Genomic DNA, 26,103 nt, shown 5'->3' with positions numbered 1-26,103 from the left:
TAAATAACCCCACAAACGAGCAACTCCAAGCGGAAAGTCAATCTCCCAGCACAGAGTACTACCCCCTCATTGAAATGAAGGATACATTCACCCAGCTGGAGGTAAGGCAGGAGGAGCTGGAACAGCAGGTGATTACATTCCAGTCAGCACAGACCCAGACAACAGTCCAGCACAACAACACCCCCTTAACTAGACCCGGAGAGCTGGAGGTGGAAAGAGACATATCTGCACTCTGGAATGAAGTGAGACAACTTCAACAATATAAAATGCAAGAGCAGGAGAACAGAGCACTAGAGGAGAGGATCAGATTGCTGGAGAAGAGGTTGAGGGGGATGGCATGTGACAGAACAACCCACTAGAGGAGGTGGCCACCCCCACAGAGAAGCCAGCAGAACAGCCCACCTCAGACCCTGACCATAGCTTCGACATTGCAGAACAGACAAATGAAGAACACCAAGCCCAGCGGCTCTCACCCCTTCTGAGCACCCCCCCTCAGCCACACTGATAGCCCTCCTGACAACCCCCCCCACACCCACTGAGGACATACACAAGACACAGATTGTTCTCCTTATGGACTCAAATGGGAAATATATACTATCATCCCCCCCACCACCAAACACACAGTGTCTAAACTCTGGTGTCCAAACACCCAGCGTGCCCTAGACCTTCTGTCTGAGGACCAACTAGGGTCACCCAGCCACATAATAATACCGTAATTTCTGGACTATTAAGTGCACCTGAATATGAGCCGCACCCACTGAATTATTAAAAAATATGTATTTTGTACATAAATAAGAAGCACATGTCTATAAGCCACAGGTGCCTACCGGTACATTGAAACAAATTAACTTTACACAGCCTTTAAACGAAACACGGCTTGTAACAAAAATAAATAGGCTTTTAAACGAAACACGGCTTGTTACAAAGATAGTGACCAATGACCAAGAAAGTCATTGGTCACTATCTTCCTCCTCCTGTGCACTGAAACCACTGAAGTCATCTCCTTCGGTGTCGGAGTTGAATAGCCTCAGAATTGCTTCATCTCGATGTTGGATCGTTTTCATTGTCGCTCTCGTCACTTTCATCCGGAGGCAAATACCCCGATGAGCTCATGCTGCCCCTTCAACACGCAGCAGTCCAGCCTTCCAAAACCCGTTGATGATAGCGGGTTTTTTTTTTTACCCCTTTTTCTCACCAATTTCATGGTATCCAATTGTTGTAGTAGCTACTATCTTGTCTCATCGCTACAACTCCCGTACAGGCTCGGGAGAGACGAAGGTTGAAAGTCATACGTCCTCCGATACACAACCCAACCAAGCCGCACTGCTTCTTAACACAGCGCGCATCCAACCCGGAAGCCAGCCGCACCAATGTGTCGGAGGAAACACCGTGCACCTGGCAACCTTGGCTAGCGCGCACTGCGCCCGGCCCACCACATGAGTCGCTGGTGCGCGATGAGACAAGGACATCCCTACCGACCAAACCCTCCCTAACCCGGACGACGCTAGGCCAATTGTGCGTCGCCCCACGGACCTCCCGGACACCGCCGGTTACGACAGAGCCTGGGTGCGAACCCAGGGACTCTGATGGCACAACACACATGCGGCCCGTTTTAGTGAAGGATTTCTCCCCACTTGTCATCCAAGCCTCCCACTGAACACGGAGCGCCACCTTGATGGGAAGTTTGAGCGCGCTCGATTTACGTCACATTATGCGACGGTACTCAGTTTTTTGGCGGCATGAATCTTGTGAAAGCGGGAAAATCCATAAATTAGCCGCGTCATTGTATAAACCGCGAGGTTCAAAGCGTGGGAAAAAAGTAGCGGCTTATAGTCCGGAAATTACGGTACACACAGGCACAAACCACCTGAGAGCACAGCAGGAACGGGTGGCCACAGCACTGAAGGGAGTGATTGAAAAAGTTTCTTCTACTTTCCCCAATGCAGAAGTGGTTATCTCCACCCTGCTACCACAAAAAGACTTCCACCCTGCTACCATACAGCGGGTAAACGCAAGTATTTCTCGTGACTGTGCCTTTTCCTGGCCCACCACTCCACCCTGGACCTGAACAGCCTATATGACCAGGTCCATCTCTACCATTCAGCAGTGCCCACCACTCCACCCTGGACCTGAACAGCCTCTATGACCAGGTCCACCACTCTACCCTGGACCTGAACAGCCTCTATAACCAGGCCCACCACTCCACCCTGGACCTGAACAGCCTCTATAACCAGGCCCACCACTCCACCCTAGACCTGAACAGCCTCTATAACCAGGCCCACCACTCCACCCTGGACCTGAACAGCCTCTATGACCAGGTCCACCTATAAAAGGCAGCAGTGCCCACATTGGCCTGGACTCTAAAGGACATCGCTCTCAAACTCAGCCCCAACACTTTACACAGGAGCAACAGATCAATAGACACCCCACCCAGACCAGCGAGATACTCTCCCAGACTTGCGGGACCCCCCACTGGACCTACCCATAGAGGACCCCGCCTACATTCAGACCACAGCACCACCAGCCACACACACCCCCACCACAACCAATCAACAGGCCCCCAAGTCAACCATGTCAACACACAATTTAGCCCCCCCCTCCAGATTAGACATATGCCCCTTCTTCCCACCCCTGCAGGGAGGGCCTCAACATGAAAGTCACACATACGCCCAGGCCGTGAGCAGGCAAACAGACCCAACCCCATACTCTTACACTAGCCCAAGCCAATGGCATGTACCAGATGCTCAGCAGGCTCTGCTCACACTTACTGGTCTGAGGCCAAACCACACGACCAACAACATTGGACACTTTATGGAACACAAAGCCTTCACTATCTCATCCTGGAATATCTAAGGCCTGAGGTCATCTGCCTTTGGCCTAAAGAGCAGGAACCTGGACTTCATCAAAGAAATCAGAAATACAGACATTGTCATCCTACAAGAAACCTGGTACAGAGGAGACAGACCCACTGGTTGCCCTCTAGGTTACAGAGAGCTGGTAGTCCCATCCACCAAACTGCCAGGTGTGAAACAGGGAAGGGACTCAGGGGGTATACTAATTTGGTATAGAGCAGACCTAACCCACTCCATTAAATTAATCAAACAGGAACATTTGACTAGAAATTCAAAAGGAAATGATTTTAACAGAGAAAAAAATATCCTCCTGTGTGCTACCTATATCCCCCCACTAGAATCCCCATATTTTAATGAAGCCAGCTTCTCCATCCTGGAGGGGTAAATCAATCATTTCCAAGCCCAGGGACATGTACTAGTCTGTGGTGACCTTACATGCCAGAACCGGACAAGAACCTGACACCCTCGGCACACAGGGAGACAAACACCTACCTGGAGGAAACACCATTCCCTCCCCCAAATGCCCCTCCTAGACACAACTACAACACAACCAACAAAAACAGGTCACAACTCCAGCAGCTCTGTCGCACGCTGGGTATGAACATAGTCAATGGTAGGCTGAGGGGACTCCTACGGTAGGTACAGCTATAGCTAATTTCTTGGCAGAAGTACTGTAGACTACTTTATCACTGACCTCAACCCAGAGTCTCTCGAGCGTTCTGTCACCCTACTGACACCCCTATCAGATCACAGCAAAATCTCTACCTGAAAAGAGCAATACTCAATCATGAGGCATCAAAGCCAAAGGAACTAAGTAACATTAAGAAATGCTATAGATGGAAGGAATGCAGTTTGGAAACGTACCAAAAAACTATTAGGCAACAACAAATTCAATCCCTTTAGACAATTTCCTGGGTAAAACGTTCCACTGTAATAGTGAAGGTGTAAAAAAAAAAATCAATCTTAACAGTATATTTGACCTCTCAGCTTCCCTCCATCAAATCTAAAAATCGCAAATAGAAAACCCAAGAAAATGAACAACAAATGACAAATGGTTTGATGAAGAATGCAAAAATCTAAGAAAGAAATCGAGAAACCTTTCCAACCAAAAACATAGAGACCCAGAAAACCTGAGTCTACACCTTCACTATGGTGAATCACTAAAACAATACAGAAATACACTACGGAAAAAGAAGGAACAGCACGTCAGAAATCAGCTCAATGTAATTGAAGAATCCATAGACTAACCTCTTCAGGGAAAATTGGAAAACACTAAACAAACAACAAAGAATTATCTATCCAAAATCGAGATGACTACCAGAACCCACTGGATTCTCCAATTACATTGAATGAACTCTACAAGACAAAATACAAACCCTCCAACCCAAAAAGGCCTGTGGTGTTGATGGTATCCTTAATGAAATGATCAAATATACAGACCACAAATTCCAACTGGCTAAAACTCTTTAACATCATCCTTAGCTCTGGCATCTTCCCCAATATTTGGAACCAAGGACTGATCACCCCAATCCACAAAAGTGGAGACAAACTTGACCATAATAACTTCCGTGGGATATGCATCAACAGCAACCTTGGGAAAATCCTCTGCATTACCATTAACAGCAGACTTGTACATTTCCTCAATGAAAAACAATGTTCTGAGCAAATATCAAATTTGCTTTCTACCAAATTAACATACAACATACCACTTGTTCACTCTGCACATCCTACTTGACAACCAAACAAACCAAAACAAAAGGCAAAGTCTTCTCATGCTTTGACTCAATTTGGCATGAGGGTCTGCTATACAAATTGATGGAAAGTGGTGTTGGGGGGAAAAACATACAACATTATAAAATCCATGTACACAAACAACAAGTGTGCGGTTAAAATAGGCAAAAAAACACACACAATTCTTCCCACAGGGTCGTGGGGTGAGACAGGGATGCAGCTTGAGCTTCACCCTCTTCAACATATATATAAACAATTTGGAGAGGACACTAGAACAGTCTGCAGCACCCGGCCTCACCCTACAAGAATCTGAAGTCAAATGTCTACTAATGATCTGGTGCTTCTGTCACCAGCCAAGGAGGGCCTGCAGCAGCACCTAGATCTTCTGCACAGGTTCTTTCACACCTGGGCCCTGACAGTAAATCTCACTAAGACAAAAATAATGGTGTTCCAAAAAAGGTCCCGTTGCCAGGACAACAAACACAAATTCCATCTGGACACCGTTACCCTGGAGCACACAGAAAACTATACATACCTCGGCCTAAACATCAGCACCACAGGTAACTTACACAAATCTGTGAACGATAGAAGGGCCTTCTATGCCATCGAAAGGAACATAAAATTCAACATACCAATTAGGATCTGGCTAAAAATACTTGAATCAGTTAAACAACCCATTGCCCTTTATGGTTGTGAGGTCTGGGGTTCGCTCACCAACCAAGAATTCACAAAACGGGACAAACACCAAATTGAGGCTCTGCATGCAGAATTCTGCAAAAATATCCTCAGTGTACAACGTAGAACACCAAATAACGCAGAGCAGAATTAGGCCGATACCCATTAATGATCAAAATCCAGAAAGAGCCGTTCACTTCTACAACCACCTAAAAGGAAGCTATTCCCAAACCTTCCATAACAAAGCCATCACCTACAGAGAGATGAACCTGGAGAAGAGTCCCCTAAGCAAGCTGGTCCTGGGGCTCTGTTCACAAACACAAACACACCCTACAGAGCCCCAGGACAGCAGAACAATTAGACCCAACCAAATCATGAGAAAACAAAAAGATAATTACTTGACATATTGGAAAGAATAAACAAAATAACAGAGCAAACTAGAATGCTATTTGGCCCTAAACAGAGAGTACACAGCGGCAGAATGCCTGACCACTGTGACTGACCCAAACCTAAGGAAAGCTTTGTCTATGTACAGACTCCGTGAACATAGCCTTGCTATTGAGAAAGGCCGCTGTAGGCAGACCTGGCTCTCAAGAAGAGACAGGCTATGTGCTCACTGCCCACAAAATGAGGTGGAAACTGAGCTGCACTTCCTAACCTCCTGCCAAATGTATGACCAATGTTGATAAAGTCCCATATCTACTAGGTGAAATACCACAGGGTGCCAACACAGCAGCAAGATTTGTGACCTGTTGCCACAAGAAAAGCTCAACCAGTGAAGAACAAACACCATTGTAAACACAACTCATATTTATGTTTACTTTCCCTTTTGAACTTTAACTATTTGCACACCGTTACAACACTGTGAATATACATAATATGACATTTGTAATGTCTTTATTCTTTTGGAACTTCTGTGAGTGTAATGTTTCCTGTTCATTTGTATTGTTTATTTCACTTTTGTTCATTATCTGCCTCACTTGCTTTGGTAATGTTAACATATGTTTACCATGTCAATAAAGCCCCTTGAATTGAATTGACAGAGAGCCAGAGCGATGAGGTGAATGTGTAGTGTCTCCTACTCACCACTTGGCTGATGTCATATCCCCAGGGCAGGAAGAGGATTCCTGTGTTGTATTTCTCCCAGTGAGACAGGATGAATGAGAAAAGGACCACCCACAGGATGTAGTACAACGTGGCCACACCCACACCGCTTGGGCCACGCCCAAATATGGAGTAGACGGTGGCCACGAAGAACACACAGGCCCAGCTGTCCAGGCCATGGTCAAACAGCTCCCCCAGTGGTGTGGAGGAGTTAGTACGCCTCGCCTGCTTACCATCCACACCGTCTATCAGAGACAGAGACAGAGAGACAGAGACAGAGAGAGACAGAGAGAGACAGAGACAGAGACAGAGAGAGACAGAGAGAGACAGAGAGACAGAGAGAGAGAGACAGAGACAGAGAGAGAGAGAGAGAGAGAGAGAGAGAGAGGACAATAAATGGACACTGCAGTAGGGCTGTCCCCAACAACAGAAATCTTGGTCAACCGAGAGTCATCAGTTTTGTTAGAAATTTAAAAAAAAATGTTTATTTTTCCATATATAGACATCCTATGCGTTTTAATTAAATCAACTATATTCACTGAGCTGGTCTGATGCTTTAAGCACTATTTGATTAAATAAATAAAAAAGACACAAATGACTAGAGGAAGTGCGACCACAACTGATTTCATTGTGCCGGGATCAGATTTGCTGCGCCATGTTAAAAGAAATGACAGCGAGTGACTGACTATCACCCGCTGTCTCTCTCTCTCCTCCCTGCTACAGGCGACCACCACAGAAAATCAGTGTGTATAGTGCTGTCTCTCTCTCCTCCCTGCTACAGGCGACCACCATAGAACATCAGTGTGTATAGTGCTCTCCCTCTCTCTCTCCTCCCTGCTACAGGCGACCACCACAGAACATCAGTGTGTATAGTGCTGTCTCTCTCTCTCTCCTCCCTGCTACAGGCGACCACCACAGAACATCAGTGTGTATAGTGCTGTCTCTCTCTCTCCTCCCTGCTACAGCGACCACCACAGAACATCAGTGTGTATAGTGCTGTCTCTCTCTCTCTCCTCCCTGCTACAGGCGACCACCACAGAACATCAGTGTGTATAGTGCTGTCTCTCTCTCTCTCCTCCCTGCTACAGGCGACCACCACAGAACATCAGTGTGTATAGTGCTGTCTCTCTCTCTCTCCTCCCTGCTACAGGCGACCACCACAGAACATCAGTGTGTATAGTGCTGTCTCTCTCTCTCCTCCCTGCTACAGGCGACCACCACAGAACATCAGTGTGTATAGTGCTGTCTCTCTCTCTCTCCTCCCTGCTACAGGCGACCACCACAGAACATCAGTGTGTATAGTGCTCTCTCTCTCTCCTCCCTGCTACAGGCGACCACCACAGAACATCAGTGTGTATAGTGCTGTCTCTCTCCTCCCTGCTACAGGCGACCACCACAGAACATCAGTGTGTATAGTGCTGTGTCTCTCCTCCCTGCTACAGGCGACCACCACAGAACATCAGTGTGTATAGTGCTGTCTCTCTCCTCCCTGCTACAGGCGACCACCACAGAACATCAGTGTGTATAGTGCGTCTCTCTCTCTCCTCCCTGCTACAGCGACCACCACAGAACATCAGTGTGTATAGAGTGTCTCTCTCTCTCCTCCCTGCTACAGCGACCACCACAGAACATCAGTGTGTATAGTGCTGTCTCTCTCCTCCCTGCTACAGGCGACCACCACAGAACATCAGTGTGTATAGTGCCGTCTCTCTCCTCCCTGCTACAGGCGACCACCACAGAACATCAGTGTGTATAGTGCTGTCTCTCCCTCTCTCTCCTCCCTGCTACAGCGACCACCACAGAACATCAGTGTGTATAGTGCTGTCTCTCTCTCCTCCCTGACAGGCAACCACCACAGAACATCAGTGTGTATAGTGCTGTCTCTCTCTCCTCCCTGCTACAGGCGACCACCACAGAACATCAGTGTGTATAGTGCCGTCTCTCTCTCTCCTCCCTGCTACAGCGACCACCACAGAACATCAGTGTGTATAGAGCGGTCTCTCTCTCTCCTCCCTGCTACAGCGACCACCACAGAACATCAGTGTGTATAGTGCTGTCTCTCTCCTCCCTGCTACAGGCGACCACCACAGAACATCAGTGTGTATAGTGCTGTCTCTCTCCTCCCTGCTACAGGCGACCACCACAGAACATCAGTGTGTATAGTGCTGTCTCTCCCTCTCTCTCCTCCCTGCTACAGCGACCACCACAGAACATCAGTGTGTATAGTGCTGTCTCTCTCTCCTCCCTGCTACAGGCGACCACCACAGAACATCAGTGTGTATAGTGCTGTCTCTCTCTCCTCCCTGCTACAGGCGACCACCACAGAACATCAGTGTATAGTGCTGTCTCTCTGACTGATTGATACAGTTGCCTATATAGGTATTATGATATTACGGTATTAAAATTAAACAGTTCTAAGGTACACAGCTACACTGTGGTTCTACAAGGCTGCTATACTAATGATAATGACATGGTGGTTCTATACTAAGTCTACTAATGATAATGACATGGTGGTTCTATACTAAGTCTACTAATGATAATGATATTACTAATTACTATAATGATGACCACAATAATATTGGTATTGACTCCGTACCATTGACTCCGTACCGTAACACCCTGTATATAGCCCCCACATTGACTCTGTACCGTAACACCCTGTATATAGCCTCCACATTGACTCTGTACCGTAACACCCTGTATATAGCCTCCACATTGACTCTGTACCGTAACACCCTGTATATAGCCTCCACATTGACTCTGTACCGTAACACCCTGTATATAGCCTCCACATTGACTCTGTACCGTAACACCCTGTATATAGCCTCCACATTGACTCTGTACCGTAACACCCTGTATATAGCCTCCACATTGACTCTGTACCGTAACACCCTGTATATAGCCTCACTATTGTTATTTTACTGCTGCTGTTTAATTATTTGTTACTTTTATTTATCACTTTTTTCTTTTTACAACATTGTTGGTTAGGGGCTTGTAAGTAAGCATTTCACTGTAAGGTCTACACCTGTTGTATTCGGCGCACGTGACAAATAACATTTGGTTGGACGCACAGTCACATTCTCTAAAACGACGTTGGAAGCAGCTTATGGTAGACAAATGAACAGGGAACTAAACTAATTTGTACACCAAAAACATTTGAGAGAAATACGCTTTTTGTGCGTATGGAACATTTCTGGGATCTTTTATTTCAGCTCATGAAACATGGGACCAACACTTTACCTGTTGCGTTTATATTTTTGCGTACAGTATGTACGGAGTCAGGCACATTTAACAGTTACGATGATTGATTATAGAAATAATTAAATTTCCTCTACCCTCACACATCCTCTTGGGGAGGCAGGTAGCAAAGTGTTTAGCGCATTGGGCCAATAACCCGAAAGGTTGCTAGATTGAATCCCCGAGCTGACCAGGTAAAAATCTGTCGTTCTGTCCTTGAACAGGAAGTTAAACCCATTGTTCCTCGGTAGGCAATCATTATAAATGATTATTTGTTCTTATTAACTGACTGGCCTAGTTAACTAAAGGATAAGTAAATATAAAAAAGATATTTAATCTTTTGACAGTTAAGCCAAGGGCTGTTTTCCCTTCTAACTCCGCTGCTGCCTCCGCCACATTGTTCTCCACATCAATATACTGGTTACATTTTTATTTAACCTTTATTTAACCAGGCAAGTCAGTTAAGAACAAATTCTTACTTTCAATGACGGCCTAGGAACAGTGGGTTAACTGCCTTGTTCTGTGGCAGAACGACAGATTTGTACTTTGTCAGCTCGGGGATTTGAACTTGCAGCCGATGTCACAAAGCAGGAGAAAGCCCATTTGTTATAAAACATTGTTGCACCATTGTTCTTATGTACACTGCTCCAAAAAATAAAGGGAACACTAAAATAACACATCCTAGATCTGAATGAATGAAATATTTGTATTAAATACTTTTTTCTTTACATAGTTGAATGTGCTGACAACAAAATCACAAAAATTATCAATGGAAATCAAATTTATCAACCCATGGAGGTCTGGATTTGGAGTCACACTCAAAATTAAAGTGGAAAACCACACTACAGGCTGATCCAACTTTGATGTAATGTCCTTAAAACAAGTCAAAATGAGGCTCAGTAGTGTGTGTGGCCTCCACGTGCCTGTATGACCTCCCTACAACGCCTGGGCATGCTCCTGATGAGGTGGCGGATGGTCTCCTGAGGGATCTCCTCCCAAACCTGGACTAAAGCATCCGCCAACTCCTGGACAGTCTGTGGTGCAACGTGGCGTTGGTGGATGGAGCGAGACATGATGTCCCAGATGTGCTCAATTGGATTCAGGTCTGGGGAAAGGGCGGGCCAGTCCATAGCATCAATGCCTTCCTCTTGCAGGAACTGCTGACACACTCCAGCCACATGAGGTCTAGCATTGTCTTGCATTAGGAAGAACCAAGGGCCAACCGCACCAGCATATGGTCTCACAAGGGGTCTGAGGATCTCATCTCGGTACCTAGTGGCAGTCAGGCTACCTCTGGCGAGCACATGGAGGGCTGTGCGGCCCCCCAAAGAAATGCCACCCCACACCATGACTGACCCACCGCCAAACCGGTCATGCTGGAGGATATTGCAGGCAGCAGAACGTTCTCCACTGCGTCTCCAGACTCTGTCACATGCTCAGTGTGAACCTGCTTTCATCTGTGAAGAGCACAGGGCGCCAGTGGCGAATTTGCCAATCTTGGTGTTCTCTGGCAAATGCCAAACGTCCTGCACGGTGTTGGGATGTAAGCACAACCCCCACCTGTGGACGTCGGGCCCTCATACCACCCTCATGGAGTCTGTTTCTGACCATTTGAGCAGACACATGCACATTTGTGGCCTGCTGGAGGTCATTTTGCAGGGCTCTGGCAGTGCTCCTCCTGCTCCTCCTTGCACAAAGGCGGAGGTAGCGGCCCTGCTGCTGGGTTGTTGCCCTCCTACGGCCTCCTCCACGTCTCCTGATGTACTGGCCTGTCTCCTGGTAGCGCCTCCATGCTCTGGACACTACGCTGACAGACACAGCAAACCTTCTTGCCACAGCTCACATTGATGTGCCATCCTGGATGAGCTGCACTACCTGAGCCACTTGTGTGGGTTGTAGACTCCGTCTCATGCTACCACTAGAGTGAAAGCACCGCCAGCATTCAAAAGTGACCAAAACATCAGCCAGGAAGCATAGGAACTGAGAAGTGGTCTGTGGTCACCACCTGCAGAACCACTCCTTTATTGGGGGTTTCTTGCTAATTGCCTATAATTTCCACCTGTCCATTTACACAACAGCATGTGGAATTCTTTTATATATTTTCTTTTCCAAAAACTCAACTTCAAAACACTCTCCTGCAACCCGCCTCACCAATTAAAAAAAAAAAAAAGAATTATTTACCTCAAATCTGAAATCCACAATAGAAGCTAGCCAGAAGCTAGCCAGAAGCTAGCCAGTTTACTGGCTAACGTTAGTATTCAGCTAACCACAGTTTGTGGTCATCAGCTATCCTTTAGCTCGAAAATCTAGCGCCAGTTTTGTACAACGCGACTCAGACCAGAACATAAACAATATTATTTTTATTAGTGTTGCACCATTGTTCTTATGTAACTACTGAACAATTTTAATAGCACATGTCTTAGACTGATGGACTGAGCCATCCCTACGGCTTCTACAATGGATCAGTCCACTCAGACAGGTGTCTTGTACACCATGAAAAAAACTATTTTTTGCAGCTGCTTGACAAAGACATTTCGGTCGACCAACAGCCTATCGATCGACTAATCTAATGGGGTCAGCCCTACAAGGCAATTAAATCAAACCTAATAAAAACATCTGTCTTGTCCAGGACCGGAGTCTAAACAGAACGCTGCGCCATAGCCAATCAGAGCTACAGTAGACAATTACCACACAGGCCTGCCATCATCAGCAGCATCAACAGCGTGACTTTAAATCAAATGTTAGGCGATTTGGCCTTGTTCGCAGTCGGCGTTCCAATTCATCCCAAAAGGTGTTCAATGGGTTGAGGTCAGGGTTCTGTCGAGGCCAGTTAAGTTTCACATCGATCTCGACAAACCAGTTCCGTATGGACCTTCCTTTGTGCACGGAGGCATTGTCATACTGAAACAGGAAATGGAGTTCCCCAAACTGTTGCCACAAAGAATAATCAAGAATTTCACCGTAGTGTTAAGATTTCCCGTCACTGGAACAAAGAGGCCAGTACCATGAAAAACAGCCACAGACCATTATACCTCCTCCACCAAACTTTACAGTTGGCACTATGCATTGGGGCCTGCAGCGTTCTCCTGGCATCTGCCAAACCCAGATTGGTCCACCAGACTGCCATATGGTGAAGCGTGATTCTTCCCTCCAGAGAACATGTTTCCATTGCTCCAGAGTCCAATAGAGAAGAGCTTTACACCACTCCAGCCGACGCTTGGCATTACGCATATCAAAACAATCAATGAAATGTATTTATAAAGCCCTTTTTACATCAGCCGATGTCACAAAGTGCTGTACAGAAACCCAGCATAAAACTCCAAACATCAAGCAATGCAGATGTAGAGGCACAGTGGCTTGGAAAAACTCCCTAGAAAGGACAGAACCTAGGAAGAAACCTAGAGGAACCAGGTTATGAGGGGTGGCCAGTCCTCTTCTGGCTGTACCGGGTGGAAGATTATAACAGTACATGGCCAAGATGTTCAAACGTACATAGATGAACAGCAGGGTCAAATAATAATTTTCACAGTGGTTGTAGAAGGTGCAACAGGTCAGCACCTCAGGAGTAAATGTCAGTTGGCTTTTCATAGCCGATCATTCAGAGTTAGTGACAGCAGGTGCGGTAGAGAGAGAGTCCAAAACAGCAGGTTCGGGACAAGGTAGCACGTCCAGTGAACAGGTCAGAGTTCCATATCCACAGGCAGAACAGTTGAAACTGGCGCAGCAGAACGGCCAGGTGGACTGGGGACAGCAAGGAGTCATCAGGCCAGGTAGTCCTGAGGCATGGTCCTAGGGCTCAGGTCCTCCGAGAGAAATAGAAGGAGAGAAAGAAAGAGCAAGATAATTAGAGGGACACACAGGACACCGGATGAGACAGGAGAAATACTCCAGAAATAACAGACTGACCCTAGCCTCTCCACCCGGCACAGCCAGAAGAGGACTGGCCACCCCTCATAGCCTGGTTCCACTCTAGGTTGTTTCAGCCTTTCTAGGGAGTTTTTCCTAGCCACCGTGCTTCTATACCTGCATTGCTTGCTGTTTGGGGTTTTAGTCTGGGTTTCTATAAAGCACTTGAATATATCAGCTGATGTAAGAAGGGACATTTTTATTTTTTATTTTATTTGATTCAGCCCCCCGACACAAACTATTGCAGCATAAACACCGGAGGCTGAGACAGGAGGGGTCGGGAGACACTCCGACAATACCCCCGGACAGGGCCAAACAGGCAGGATATAACCCCACCCACTTTGCCAAAGCACAGCCCCCACACCACTAGAGGATATCTTCATCCACCAACTTAACATCCTGAGACAAGGCTGAGTATAGCCCACAAAGATCTCCGCCACGGCACAACCCAAGGGGGGCGCCAACCCGGACAGGAAGATCACGTCAGTGACTCAACCCACTCAAGTGACGCACTCCTCCTAGGGACGGCATGGAAGAGCACCAGTATACCAGTGACTCAGCCCCTGTAATAGGGTTAGAGGCAGAGAATCCCAGTGGAGAGAGGGGAACTGGCCAGGCAGAGACAGCAAGGGCGGTTCGTTGCTCCAGAGCCTTTCCGTTCACCTTCACACTCCTGGGCCAGACTACACTCAATCATAAGACCTACTGAAGAGATGAGTCTTCAGTAAAGACTTAAAAGTTGAGACCGAGTCTGCGTCTCTCACATGGGTAGGCAGACCACCCCATAAAAATGGAGCTCTATAGAAGAAAGGCCTGCGTCTTGTGACCGTAGTGTACGTGTAGGTATGTACGGCAGGACTTGTAATGCTTTGTAGGTTAGCAGTAAAACCTTGAAATCAGCCCTTGCCTTAACAGGAAGCCAGTGTAGAGAGGCTAGCACTGGAGTAATATGATCACATTTTTTGGTTCTAGTAAGATTCTAGCAACCGTATTTAGCACTAACTGAAGTTTATTTAGTGCTTTATCCGGGTAGCCGGAAAGTAGAGCATTGCAGTAGTCTAACCTAGAAGTGACAAAAGCATGGATACATTGTTCTGCATCATTCTTTGGACAGAAAATGTCTAACTTTTGCAACATTACGAAGATGGAAAAAAGCTGTCCTTGAAATATTCTTGATAAATTCGTCAAAAGAGTGATCAGGGTCCAGAGTAACGCGGAGGTCCTTCAGTTTTATTTGAGACGGCTGTACAACCATCAAGATTAACTGTCAGATCCAACACAGGATATCTTTGTTTCTTGGGACCTAGAACAAGCATATGTTTTGTCTGAGTTTAAAAGCCAAAAGATTGCCGCCATCCCCTTCCTTATGTATGAAACACAGGCTTCCAGCGAGGGCAGTTTTGGGGCTTCACCATGTTTCATCAAAATGTACAGCTGTGTATCGTCCGCATAGCAGTGAAAGTTAACATTATGTTTTCGAATGACATCCCCAAGAGGTAAAATATATAGTGAAAACAATAGTGGTCCTAAAACGGAACCTTGAGGAACACTGAAACGTACAGTTGATTTGTCAGAGGACAAACCATCCACAGAGACAAACTGATATCTCTCCGACAGAGAAGATCTAAACCAGGCCAGAACTTGTCCCTGTCGACCAATTAGGGTTTCCAATCTATCCAAAAGAATGTGGTGATCGATGGTGTCAAAAGCAGCACTAAGGTCTAGGAGCACGAGGACAGATGCAGAGCCACGGTCTGACGCCACTAAAAGGTCATTTACCACCTTCACAAGTCTCAGTGCTATGATGGGGTCTAAAACCAGACGCAATCGTTAGGCAAGGGTCATTTAACTGTAGGAAGGATAAAACAGCATCTGTACCACCAATAAGTACAGATAGTAGTATAAATCCCCTCGCACTGTCCCCGCAGCCAGACAACTTTCTCAAGGCTTCTGGAAGGAAATGCTGTAGGAATGCTCTACCGGTGTCGCTCATTCAGCCGACAAACTCAACCGTTTATCCCTATTAAGCAATGAGTCAGAGTGGGAGGCCGATCATTCCCTGGTCTCTCCTCCACCCGTTACGGGGTCTGAGACGCCGAAGCCTCCCACCATTAGCTCTGACAAATTGAAAACACTCGTTGGCGACGCCATTACCTGCAGTATTAGACTTAAAATAATCATCCAGCGATCATACACTGTTTACCAGGGGGCAGGGCTACCGACGTTAAGGATAATCTGAAGATGGTGCTGGCTAAAGCTAAAACTGGCGAGTGTAGAGAGTATAGGGATATTGTTATCCACGTCGGCACCAACGATGTTAGGATGAAACAGTCAGAGGTCCCCAAGCGCAACATAGCTTCAGCGTGTAAATCAGATAGAAAGATGTGTCGGCATCGAGTAACTGTCTCTGGCCCCCTCCCAGCTAGGGGGAGTGATGAGCTCTACAGCAGTCTCAACTCAATCGCTGGTTGAAAACTGTTTTCTGCCCCTCCCAAAAGATAACATTTGTCAATAATTGGCCCTCTTTCTGGGACTCGCCAGAAAGCCTGGCCTGTTGAGGAGTGACAGACTCCATCCTAGCTGGTGGGGTGCTCTCATCTTATCTACGAACATAGACAGGGCTTTAACTCCTCTAGCTCCACAATGAAATAGGGTGCAGGCCAGGCAGCAGGCTGTTAGCCAGTCTGCCAGCATAGTGGAGTCTGCCACTAGCACAGTCAGTGTAGTCAGCTCAGCTATCCCTGTGTCTGTGTCTCGACCTAGGTTGGGCAAACCTAAACATGGCTGTGTTCGCCTTAGCAATCTCACTGGAATAAAGACCTCCTCCATTTCTGTCATTATTGAAAGAGATCGTGATACCTCACATCTCAAAATAGGGCTACTTAATGTTAGATCCCTCACTTCAAAGGCAGTTATAGTCAATGAACTAATCACTGATCATAATCTTGATGTGAATGGCCTGACAAACATGGCTTATGCCTAATGAATTGACTGTGTAAAATGAGGCCTCGCCTCCTGGTTACACTAGTGACCATATCCCCCATGCATCCCGAAAATGCGGAGGTGTTGATCACATTTACGATAGCAAATTTCAATTTACCCCCCAAAAATAAAGGACTGCGTTTTCGTCTTTTGAGCATCTAGTCATGAAATCTATGCAGCAACTCAATCACTTTTATAGCTACTGTTTACAGGCCTCCTGGACCGTACACAGCGTTCCTCACTGAGTTTCCTGAATTCCTATTGGACCTTGTAGTCATAGCAGATAATATTCTCATTTTTGGTGACTTTAATATTCACATGGAAAAGTCCACAGACCCACTCCAAAACCCACAGACCCAACTCAGTGGGTTTTGTCCAACATGTCTCTAGACCTACTCACTGCAACAGTCATACTCTGGACCTAGTTTTGTCCCATGGAATAAATATTGTGAATCTTAATGTTTTTCCTCATAATTGGACCACCACTTTATTACATTTGCAATCGCAACACATAATCTGCTCAGGCCCCAACCAAGGAGCATCAAAAGCCGTACTATAAATTCTCAGACAACCCAAAGATTCCTAGATGTCCTTCCAGACTCTCTTCACCTACCCAAGGATGTCAGAGTAGGAAAATCAGTTAACCACCTAACTGAGGAACTCAATTTAACCTTGCGCATTACCCTAGATGCAGTCGCGCCCCTAAAAACAAAACACATTTGTCATAAGAAACTAGCTCCCTGCTATACAGAAAATACCCGAGCTCTGAAGCAAGCTTCCAGAAAATTGGAACGTAAATGGCGCCACACCAAACTGGAAGTCTTCCGACTACCTTGGAATGACACTACCGTGCAGTATCAAAGGGCCCTCACTGTTGCTCAATCATCCTAGAACAATCCAAAATCTATTTTTGATAATGTCGCAACGCTAACTAAAAAGCAGCATTCCCCACTTCAGCAGTGATAAGTTCATGAACTTTGACAAAAAAATCATGATAAGGCAATCGTTCTCCTGTATAGTATGAGTACAGCAACTGCAATTAGAAGGCATCATGTTAATGTTTCTACTTAGCTTCGGCTGGTGGAGGTCCTGACGAACCACGGCCAGATAAAGCGTCCGGAGTGAAAAAGTTGAATGAAAAAAAGTAGTGAGGGAAAAACTAAAAATATCATCGCTAATTAAAAAGTGAAAACCGTAAAGTTGGCAAGTAGCAAAGAAACGTTAGCAACAAATCGCACAGCAGCACGTAAACTAGTCTACAGTCGAGGCAAAAAGTTGAGAATGACACAAATATACATTTTCACAAAGTCTGCTGCCTCAGTTTGTATGATGGCAATTTGCAGATACTCCAGAATGTTATGAAGAGTGATCAGATACATCGCAGAGTCCCTCTTTGCCATGCAAATTAACTGAAACATTTCCACTGCATTTCAGCCCTGCCACAAAAGGACCAGCTGACATCATGTCAGTGATTCTCTCGTTAAGTGTATGCTCAGGGATTCGATCTAGCCAACTTTCGGTTTCTGGCTCAACGCTCTAACCACTAGGGTACCTGCATGCTTCTATCCCAACCTACGTTTTGACAACTGAATGGGAACTTGCCTGCCTGCCCATTTGATCGATGCCAAATACATTTGATTGATAACTATGAGATATGCTAACTGTGGATAACAGTCGTTCAAGTTCAGCACAGCTAGCTAGCAAAGTGATTCACATTTCTTGCTAGCTAACTAAATGACACCTGCATTTCTAGCTGCAGCCACAAAAAACAATACGAGAGGAAAAGTTGGTTACTCACCCAGTCCTCCAATGACATGACATCCTCCCAGCAGCTAGCTAGTTAGGCTCCGTGTTTTCATCTTGCTACAAAAAGACCTACATAAATAGATATGCTAGCCTATTAGCCATGCTATGACTGACTTGTGATCATTACTAGTTGATTGTATTGACATTCCCAGTCTTAGTTACAGTCGTCCATTTTTGTCCAGAGTCGTTGAACACGGAAACAGTGGATCCTGAATGGAGGCAGCAAACAACATACCAGCCCAGCTGTGATTTACAACCTGATATTTTGTCCTACCAAGAAATGTATTGGTGTATTATATGAATCATGTATGGAACTGCATCCATCTATTCTGCCAACATCTTACTGTACGCCATGGAACGTTGAGTCACATAGATCCTATTATTAAAACCTCCCTGGTCTTTGTGGTTGAATCTGATCGAAATTCACTGCTCGCCTGTGGGACATTACAGATAGTTGTATGTGTGGGGTACAGAGATGAGGTATTCATTTTAAAAAATCATGTTAAACACTATTATTGCACACAGAGTGAGTCTATGCAACTTATTATGTGACTTGTTAAGCACATATGTACTCATGAACTTATTTAGGCTTTACAAAACCAAGGGTTTGAATACTTAATGGCTCAAGACATTTCAGTTTTTTAATTAGAATTAATTTGAGGGGGATTTTTTTTATGGCACTTTGACATGTATTGTGTGTAGGCCAGTGACAAACAAATGTCAATTAGGTCCATTTTAAATTCAGGTTGAAACACAACAAAATGTGGAAAAAGTGGTGTGAATATTTTCTGAAGGCTAAATAGTTAAGATGAAGAACACTCCCGCTCTAAAAACCTCTGTTGCCTCAATGATGTCCATGAACTAATGCATTTTTGGATTATAATGAAAACAGGTGTCATATGGCCAACTCATTACACGTTTGTTACAGTTTTTCATGTGACGCCAATGAGAGAACTTACCTAGCGTACACACACACAGCAGTACTCACCCAGTGTATACGCCAGGAAGTTGAAAAGTCCTGCAGTGACCCAAACCCAGCTTGGCACATGAGTGTATCCTTCAGCTAACACACAACACACACACACACACACACAGAAATCAGTTATTTTGTGCAAACATAAGTCTACATACACTGCATGACCAAAAGTATGTGGACACCTGCTAGAACATCTCATTCTAAAATCAGGGGCATTAATATGGAGTTGGTCCCCTCTTTGCTGCTATAACAACCTCCCTCCAGTCTTCTGGGAAGGCTTTAATATGGAGTTGGTCCCCTCTTTGCTGCTATAACAGCCTCCACTCTTCTGGGAAGGCTTTAATATGGAGTTGGTCCCCTCATTGCTGCTATAACAGCCTCCAGTCTTCTGGGACGGCTTTCCACTAGATGTTGTGACGTTGCTGCAGGGACTTGCTTCCATTCAGCCACAAGAGCATTAGTGAGGTCGGGCACTGATGTTGGCCGATTAGGCCTGGCTCGCAGTCGGCGTTCCAATTCATCCCAAAGGTGTTTGATGGGGTTGAGGTCAGGGCTCTGTGCAGACCAGTCAAGTACTTCCACACCGATCTCAACAAATAGTTTCTGTATGGACCTCGCTTTGTGCACGGGGGCATTGTCATGCTGAAACAGGAAAGGGTCTTCCCCGAACTGTTGCCACAACGAATAATCTATAATGTAACTGTTAAGATTTCCCTTCACTGGAACGAAGGGCCGAACCATGAAAACAGACCATTAATCATCACTCCAGAGAACGGGCTTCCACTGCTCCAGAGTCCAATGGCGGGGAGCTTCACACCATTCCAGCCAACGCCTTGCATTGCACATGGTGATCTTAGGCTTGTGTGCTGCTGTTCGGACATGGAAACCCATTTCATGAAGCTCCCAACACAGAGTTATTGTGTTGGCGTTGTTTCCAGAAGCAGTTTGGAACTCTGTAGTGAGTGATTTTTTAAGTGCTATGTACTTCAGCACTCGGCGGGTCCCGTTCTGTGAGCTTGTGTGGCCTACCACTTCACGGCTGAGCCGTTGTTGCTCCACTTCACAATAACAACACTTACAGTTGACTGGGGCAGCAAATTTGATGAACTGACTTGTTAGAAAGGTGGCATCATTGAAAGTCACTGAACTCTTCAGGCTATTCTGCTGTCAGTGTTTGGCTATGGAGATTGCATGGCACTGTGCTCTATTTTATACACCGGTCAGCAATGGGTGTGGCTGAAATAGACGAATCCACTAATTTGAAGGGGTGTCCACATACTTGCCTCTGTACGTATGTATATAAAGTGTATAAGTCTGTAAGTCCATTGTTGCATCAAGACCTTTCATGAGTCATTTGAGGGTGTGTGTGGTGCAGGTAGTGTGTGTGTGGGTGTGGTGCAGGTTGTGTGTGTGTGGGTGTGGTGCAGGTTGTGTGCGTGTAGGTGTGTGATGTCACTGGAACTTGTTTCCTTCATGACCAAAGGGTCATAACACATAACACAAACAACCTGCACAACACACACACACACACACAACCTGCACACACACACACACACACAACCTGCATCACACACACACACACACAACCTGCACACACACACACAACCTGCACCACACACACACACACACACACAACCTGCACCACACACACACACACAACCTGCACCACACACACACACACAACCTGCACCACACACACACACAACCTGCACCACACACACACACAACCTGCACACACACACACACACACAACCTGCACCACACACACAACCTGCACACACACACAACACACACACACAAACAACCTGCACCACACACACACACACACAAACAACCTGCACCACACACACACACACACAAACAACCTGCACCACACACACACACACACACACACAACCTGCACACACACACACACACACACACACACACACACACACACACACACACACAACCTGCACCACACACAACCTGCACACACACACACACACACACAACCTGCACCACACACACACACACACACAACCTGCACACACACACACACACACACAACCTGCACACACACACACACACAACCTGCACCACACACACAACCTGCACCACACACAACCTGCACCACACACACACACACACACACACACAACCTGCACCACACACAACCTGCACCACACACACACACACACACAACCTGCACACACACACACACACACAACCTGCACCACACACACACACAACCTGCACCACACACAACCTGCACCACACACACACACACACACACACACACAACCTGCACCACACACACACACACACACACACAACCTGCACCACACACACACACACACAACCTGCACACACACACACACACACAACCTGCACCACACACACACACACACAACCTGCACACACACACACACACACACACAACCTGCACCACACACACACACACAACCTGCACCACACACACAACCTGCACCACACACACACAACCTGCACCACACACACACAACCTGCACCACCCCACACACAACCTGCACCACCCACACACACACACACACAACCTGCACCACCACACACACACACACACACAACCTGCACCACCCACACACACACACACAACCTGCACCACCCACACACACACAACCTGCACCACACACACACACACACACACACACACAACCTGCACACACACACACACACACACACACACAACCTGCACCACACACACACACACACACAACCTGCACCACGCACACACACACACACACACACAACCTGCACCACACACACACACACACAACCTGCACCACACACACACACACACACACAACCTGCACCACACACACACACAACCTGCACCACACACACACACAACCTGCACACACACACAACCTGCACCCCACACACACACACACACAACCTGCACCCACACACACAACCTGCACCCCACACACACACACAACCTGCACCCCACACACAACCCCCACCCACACACAACCTGCACCCCACACACAACCTGCACCCCACACACAACCTGCACCCCACACACAACCTGCACCCCACACACAACCTGCACCCCACACACAACCTGCACCCCACACACAACCTGCACCCCACACACAACCTGCACCCCACACACAACCTGCACCCCCACACACACACACACAACCTGCACCCCACACACACAACCTGCACCACACACACACACAACCTGCACCACACACAACCTGCACCACACACAACCTGCACTGCACCACACACACACACAACCTGCACCACACACAACCTGCACCTACCGGATGCATCAAAGTGGTAGTCGTAGAAGGACAGCATGAGGAAGTTGAAGACCAGGAACATGAAACCATTGTTTCATGTTCCATTGTTCCATTGTTGCATCAAGACCTTTCATGAGTCATTTGAGGGTGTGTGTGGGTGTGGTGCAGGTTGTGTGTGTGTGGGTGTGGTGCAGGTTGTGTGTGGGTGTGGTGCAGGTTGTGTGCGTGTGGTGCAGGTTGTGTGCGTGTAGGTGTGTGATGTCACTGGAACTTGTTTCCTTCATGACCAAAGGGTCATAACACATAACACAAACAACCTGCACCACACACACACACACACAACCTGCACCACACACACACACACACACAACCTGCACACACACACACACACACACACACACACAACCTGCACCACACACACACACACACAACCTGCACCACACACACACAACCTGCACCACACACACACACACACACACACAACCTGCACACACACACACACACACACACACACACACACAACCTGCACCACACACACAACCTGCATCACACACACACACACACACACACACAACCTGCACCACACACACACAACCTGCACCACACACACACAACCTGCACCACACACACACACACACACAACCTGCACCACACACACACACACACAACCTGCACCACACACACACACACACACAACCTGCACCACACACACACACACACACACAACCTGCACACACACACACACACACACACACAACCTGCACCACGCACACACACAACCTGCACCACACACACACACACACAACCTGCATCACACACACACAACCTGCATCACACACACACACACACACAACCTGCATCACACACACACACACACAACCTGCACCACACACACAACCTGCACCACACACACACACACACACAACCTGCACCACACACACACACACAAACAACCTGCACCACACACACACACACACACACACACCAACCTGCACCACACACACACACACACACAACCTGCACCACACACACACACACAACCTGCACACACACACACACACACACACACACACACACAACCTGCACCACACACACAACCTGCACCACACACACAACCTGCACCACACACACAACCTGCACCACACACACACACACACCCTGCACCACACACACACACACAACCTGCACCACACACACACACAACCTGCACCACACACACACACACAACCTGCACCACACACACACACACACAACCTGCACCACACACACACACACACAACCTGCACCACACACACACACAACCTGCACCACACACACAACCTGCACCACACACACACACACACACACACACACACACAACCTGCACCACACACACACACACACACACACACAACCTGCACCACACACACACACACACACACCCTGCACCACACACACACACACAACCTGCACACACACACACACACACAACCTGCACACACACACACACACACAACCTGCACACACACACACACACACACAACCTGCACCACACACACACACACACACACAACCTGCACCACACACACACACACACAACCTGCACCACACACACACACACACAACCTGCACCACACACACACACACACAACCTGCACCACACACACACACACACACAACCTGCACCACACACACACACACACAACCTGCACCACACACACACACACACACACACACCACACAACCTGCACCACACACACACACACACAACCTGCACCACACACACACACACACAACCTGCACCACACACACACACACAACCTGCACCACACACACACACACACAACCTGCACCACACACACACACACACAACCTGCACCACACACACACACACACAACCTGCACCACACACACACACAACCTGCACCACACACACACACACACAACCTGCACCACACACACACACAACCTGCACCACACACACACACAACCTGCACACACACAACCACACACACACACACACAACCTGCACACACACAACCTGCACACACACAACCTGCACACACACACACAACCTGCACCCACACACACAACCTGCACCCCACACACAACCTGCACCCCACACACAACCTGCACCCCACACACAACCTGCACCCCACACACAACCTGCACCCCACACACAACCTGCACCCCACACACACACACACAACCTGCACCCCACACACACAACCTGCACCACACACACAACCTGCACCACACACACACACAACCTGCACCACACACACACACACACACACAACCTGCACCACACACAGCCTGCACGACACAAACACACGGCCGGCGGCATACCGGATGCATCAAAGTGGTAGTCGTAGAAGGACAGCATGAGGAAGTTGAAGACCAGGAACATGAAACCAGTGAAGGTGATGAGGTTAGGAGCTAACCATCTGGGCATCACCTGGAAAAGAGAGAGAGAGAGAGGGATGGAAGGAAAGAGAGAGAGAGCGATGGAAAGAGAGAGAGAGAGAGCGATGGAAAGAGAGAGCGATGGAAAGAGAGAGAGAGAGCGATGGAAAGAGAGAGCGATGGAAAGAGAGAGAGAGAGAGCGATGGAAAGAGAGAGAGAGAGAGCGATGGAAAGAGAGAGAGAGAGCGATGGAAAAGAGAGAGAGAGAGCGATGGAAAGAGAGAGAGAGAGCGATGGAGAGAGAGAGAGAGCGATGGAAAGAGAGAGAGAGCGATGGAAAGAGAGAGAGAGAGCGATGGAAAGAGAGAGAGAGAGCGATGGAAAGAGAGAGAGAGAGCGATGGAAAGAGAGAGAGAGAGCGATGGAAAGAGAGAGAGAGAGCGATGGAAAGAGAGAGCGATGGAAAGAGAGAGCGATGGAAAGAGAGAGCGATGGAAAGAGAGAGCGATGGAAAGAGAGAGCGATGGAAAGAGAGAGCGATGGAAAGAGAGAGCGATGGAAAAAGAGAGAGCGATGGAAAGAGAGAGCGATGGAAAGAGAGAGCGATGGAAAGAGCGAGAGAGATGGAAAGAGAGAGAGAGATGGAAAGAGCGAGAGAGATGGAAAGAGCGAGAGAGATGGAAAGAGAGAGAGAGATGGAAAGAGAGAGAGATGGAAAGAGAGAGAGAGAGATAGAGAGAGCGATAAAGAGAGAGCGATAGAGAGAGAGAGCGATAGAGAGAGAGAGCGATAGAGAGAGAGAGCGATGGAGAGAGATAGAGAGAGAGAGATGGAGAGAGAGAGAGCGATAGAGAGAGAGAGCGATAAAGAGAGAGCGATAGAGAGAGAGCGATAGAGAGAGAGAGCGATAGAGAGAGAGAGCGATGGAAAGAGAGAGATAGAGAGAGCGAGAGAGAGAGAGCGATAGAGAGAGAGAGAGCGATAGAGAGAGCGAGAGAGAGAAAGAGCGAGCGATGGAGAAGAGAGAGAGCGATGGAGAGAGAGAGAGCGATGGAGAGAGAGAGCGATGGAGAGAGAGAGAGCGATGGAGAGAGAGAGAGAGCGCGATGGAGAGAGAGAGAGAGCGCGATGAGAGAGAGAGAGAGCGCGATGGAGAGAGAGAGAGAGCGATGGAGAGAT

The 26,103-nt window shown here is 47.4% G+C and overlaps 1 protein-coding gene across 2 annotated transcripts in view; it reads right to left on the bottom strand.

Moving 5' to 3' along the window:
- Nucleotides 1-26,103, bottom strand: part of selenoi (selenoprotein I) — a 45,632-nt gene that overhangs the window by 7,960 nt on the left and 11,569 nt on the right. The window contains exons 3-6 of one of the 2 annotated variants that reach the window (XM_042321309.1): nt 24,933-24,975; nt 22,560-22,625; nt 19,282-19,356; nt 6,345-6,607 (exon numbers count right to left, since the gene is read on the bottom strand). In XM_042321309.1, coding sequence (XP_042177243.1) covers nt 6,345-6,607; nt 19,282-19,356; nt 22,560-22,625; nt 24,933-24,975 — 447 coding nt within the window. Of the gene's footprint in view, nt 1-6,344; nt 6,608-19,281; nt 19,357-22,559; nt 22,626-24,866; nt 24,976-26,103 lie in introns of both variants that reach the window. The other variant, XM_042321308.1, reaches the window with a different exon arrangement.

Source organism: Oncorhynchus tshawytscha, linkage group LG05, assembly GCF_018296145.1.
Source record: "Oncorhynchus tshawytscha isolate Ot180627B linkage group LG05, Otsh_v2.0, whole genome shotgun sequence".
Classification (NCBI taxonomy): Eukaryota; Metazoa; Chordata; class Actinopteri; order Salmoniformes; family Salmonidae; genus Oncorhynchus; species Oncorhynchus tshawytscha.
The sequence above is the reverse complement of the archived record's forward strand: the minus strand, read 5'-3'. Positions and strand labels throughout refer to the sequence as shown.